The sequence below is a fragment of the Stegastes partitus genome, unplaced genomic scaffold (genome assembly GCF_000690725.1).
Source record: "Stegastes partitus isolate 25-593 unplaced genomic scaffold, Stegastes_partitus-1.0.2 Scaffold2508, whole genome shotgun sequence".
Lineage (NCBI taxonomy): Eukaryota > Metazoa > Chordata > Actinopteri > Pomacentridae > Stegastes > Stegastes partitus.
The window spans coordinates 24602-27477 of NW_007580239.1; the positions used below are offsets into that span (position 1 = coordinate 24602).

The 2876-nt window shown below is 47.3% G+C and overlaps 1 protein-coding gene across 1 annotated transcript in view; it reads right to left on the reverse strand.

Moving 5' to 3' along the window:
- The window catches only part of LOC103375226 (uncharacterized), a 12070-nt gene that overhangs the window by 6502 nt on the left and 2692 nt on the right, over window positions 1–2876 (reverse strand). The window contains exons 2-4 of the mRNA XM_008305442.1: window positions 2521–2577; window positions 542–637; window positions 79–120 (exon numbers count right to left, since the gene is read on the reverse strand). Of these exons, the coding sequence (XP_008303664.1) occupies window positions 79–120; window positions 542–637; window positions 2521–2577 (195 nt within the window). The remainder of the gene's footprint in view (window positions 1–78; window positions 121–541; window positions 638–2520; window positions 2578–2876) is intronic.

The window sequence follows — 2876 nt, forward strand, 5'->3', positions numbered from 1 at the left end:
TTCAGGTGAGGATCCTGTGAGTGAGATGTCAGAGGAAACTGTCACATAAACATGACCAATGTTGTGTTGTGTTGTTACCGTGTTCTCCAGGTTCTGTCGTTCTCTCAGTTGTTGAGGACCCTGTAGAATTTAACCAATCAGAGTCACTTTATCGAACTGCAGCTGTAACGTCCCTTTTTTTTAACCAGTCAGCAGTGTCTGGTTTAACCTGCAGTTTCTCTAATGTCAACTACATGCTACTGTGATTACATTTTTAGCTCCCACAGATTCTTTGAGCTCCTTCTGTTGTCAGAGGGACAGCAGAGTTCAAGTCCTGTAATCATGACATAGAAAAGTATGGTAGCTGTGTTGGTTTGCAGTCTCTATAGTGAAATAATGAAATGTTTGAAAAGAGGCCTCTCGGTAATGTGGTAACTTGGTTAAGTTCTGATAGGTGTGTGGGGGTGGACTGCAGCACCAGACTGCATTTGTATTTTCATCAAATGAAAGATTCTGTGAGATTCTGATGGGAACAGTGTGTTGAACTCAGGCGAGCGCTGACCTCTGAACTCTGGCTTGACTCGGAGGAGGCTGACGATGAAGAGGACGAAGAGGAGGATGATTGTTTCTGTGGAGGCGCGGCAGGAGTGGTAGAAAACTACGAAACACAACAAACGCCAAATAGATTAAGCAGTCGACTCCAAGCAAAGTATTCAGGAAATGTAAATCAGTTGACAGCCAAAGGCTCCGTGACTGACCTGAGAACAAAGTGCAGAACCTGCTGGAGCCAATTATGAAAAGAGACATGAATGTGTTCCGTGTGAAGTGTTCTAGAGTCAGAGGAAGCAGCTTTTGTGTATTTTTGTAATTTGTTTACAGGACACAGTTTGGGTCGCCAGGCTGTCATGGCAACCCGGGGGGGGGGGAGTTTGGTTGATAACACAGACCACTAGCGTGTTTGGTTCTTTCCCACCGTTGCCAATGTGGCACATCCCAAATATGTGACCACATTTGATGTTATTTTGGTAATTATGAGAAATTGTTTAACACTACTTTATATTATTGTAATAATATTTGCACACTTAGTAAGAGCAGTACTGTATAAATAATAATGTAGAGGGGCAGAACCTTTGGCACTACCTGGTTGCAGCTCCCCGGTTGCGTAGTGTGGAGCAACTTCCTGTTACCGCTCATACGCAATCTGGACGAATTTGAGAGTGCCGCCTTTGTTCCTGCTCTCACACTCTACATATATTTTGCAGTCTGTCTTTGCAGAAATTCTCTTTGTTGACGTGGTCACCGTGCCAGCCGGGGCCCGTAACACCAACAGCTTGTTCAGAGGAAGTCCAGAGGCTGCTCTGGATCGTTGGTTCTCTGTTTAACTCTGTGAGGTCTGAACCTGACTGTGTTCAGGCTGTGAGATGACGTGATGTGAACTGTGATGTACAGATAGAATAGAACTGATGCTGGGGAGTCTGTCTGTGAGTTCTGTTGCTTCTGTAGTCTGTGTTATCATGGTTAGGGTTAAACCCTAACACGCTAGTGGTCTGTGTTATCATGGGTTAGGCTGAAGCTCAGGCTGGGGGCTCACGTCGAACCTATGGTGTTCATGGGAGCTACTGCAGCACTGTTCTAGTTTGAGCAGTGCAAAGAATTATTACTTAAAAGGCTGAAGCTGGAGCAGCTTAAGCAGGTTGTTCATACGTATGGTGCTTTATGTGAGCTATTCATTCCTGAGCAGTTTAAAACTCAGTTGCTCCTCCCAGTGCGGTCTGGACTGGTGAGCATACGGTGAACACAGCAGCACAAGCAGCGACTGGCAGATGACTGTGTGCTGACACATGGGGGCGACTATGAGTTCAGGGCTCAGGACAACAGTAAGTATCGCTCAGCAGGTAAACGTAGAGCTGACAGATCTGCGTGGAGTCAGGTTCAGGTAGATCAGAATGGAACAGGTCGCTACTGTCGAGGCAGGGGGCAGTGGAAAGCTGAATGCCCTGTTAAAGGTCATTCTGAAGGTGGGCAGGTGAAGCCTGTTGTGCTAGCTGCTAATGGCAGGAAGCTAACTCGTGTCCTCTCTCCTGGTGTCAGCCCTCCCCGAGTAAAGGTAGAATCTGGATTAAACTACAGTAATTTACTGTCAGATTTCTCAGCGTCTGTGTCTGATGGTCACTGGTAGGTAGTGATGGGAAGGTACCAGTAAAAGTCCTGACAGATACTGGAGCTTGTCATTCACCGATTGTGAGTTCTGTGCTGCCTTTCTCTCTGCTCACTGCCGGAGGAGATCACGTTCTGATGCAGGGAATGGGGTTCGATGTGTTGCCTGCACATAAATTAGTGCTTGACTGTGGTTTAATTCGGTGTGACGGTACCATGGGGATGCATCTGGCTCTGCCCATCCGCTGGCTGGAAGTTATTCTGGGGAACGACCTGACTGTACTTCACAAGGAAACACTCCGGACACTTTACATGGAGCTGAGAACACTCAAGTTCTTCTACTGCTGATACTGTACCAATATGTTTTATGATTGATGGACTCACCGTGACGTAGACCTGATCTTGAAGGAGTAGCTGCAGGCCGCCATGTTTTCCTGGTAACTGTATGTACGACACAGACGCACAGGGTCCTGAATCCATCACATGGTAAATTGGTATCGTATCTTGTTAATCACAACTGGAACCCCGTTGGACCCCCTGCTGGACCAAACAATTCCAATAAACAGGAAGTATCTTTGGGCTGCATGGTGGCTCGGGGGTTAGCATGATTGCCTTGCAGCTAGAAGATCTGGGCCTGAGATCCTCCTGCGTGGAGTCTCCATGTTCTCCCCGTGCAGCGTGGGTTCTCTCCGGGTTCTCCGGCTTCCTCCCACAGTCCAGAAACATGCTGAGGTTAATTG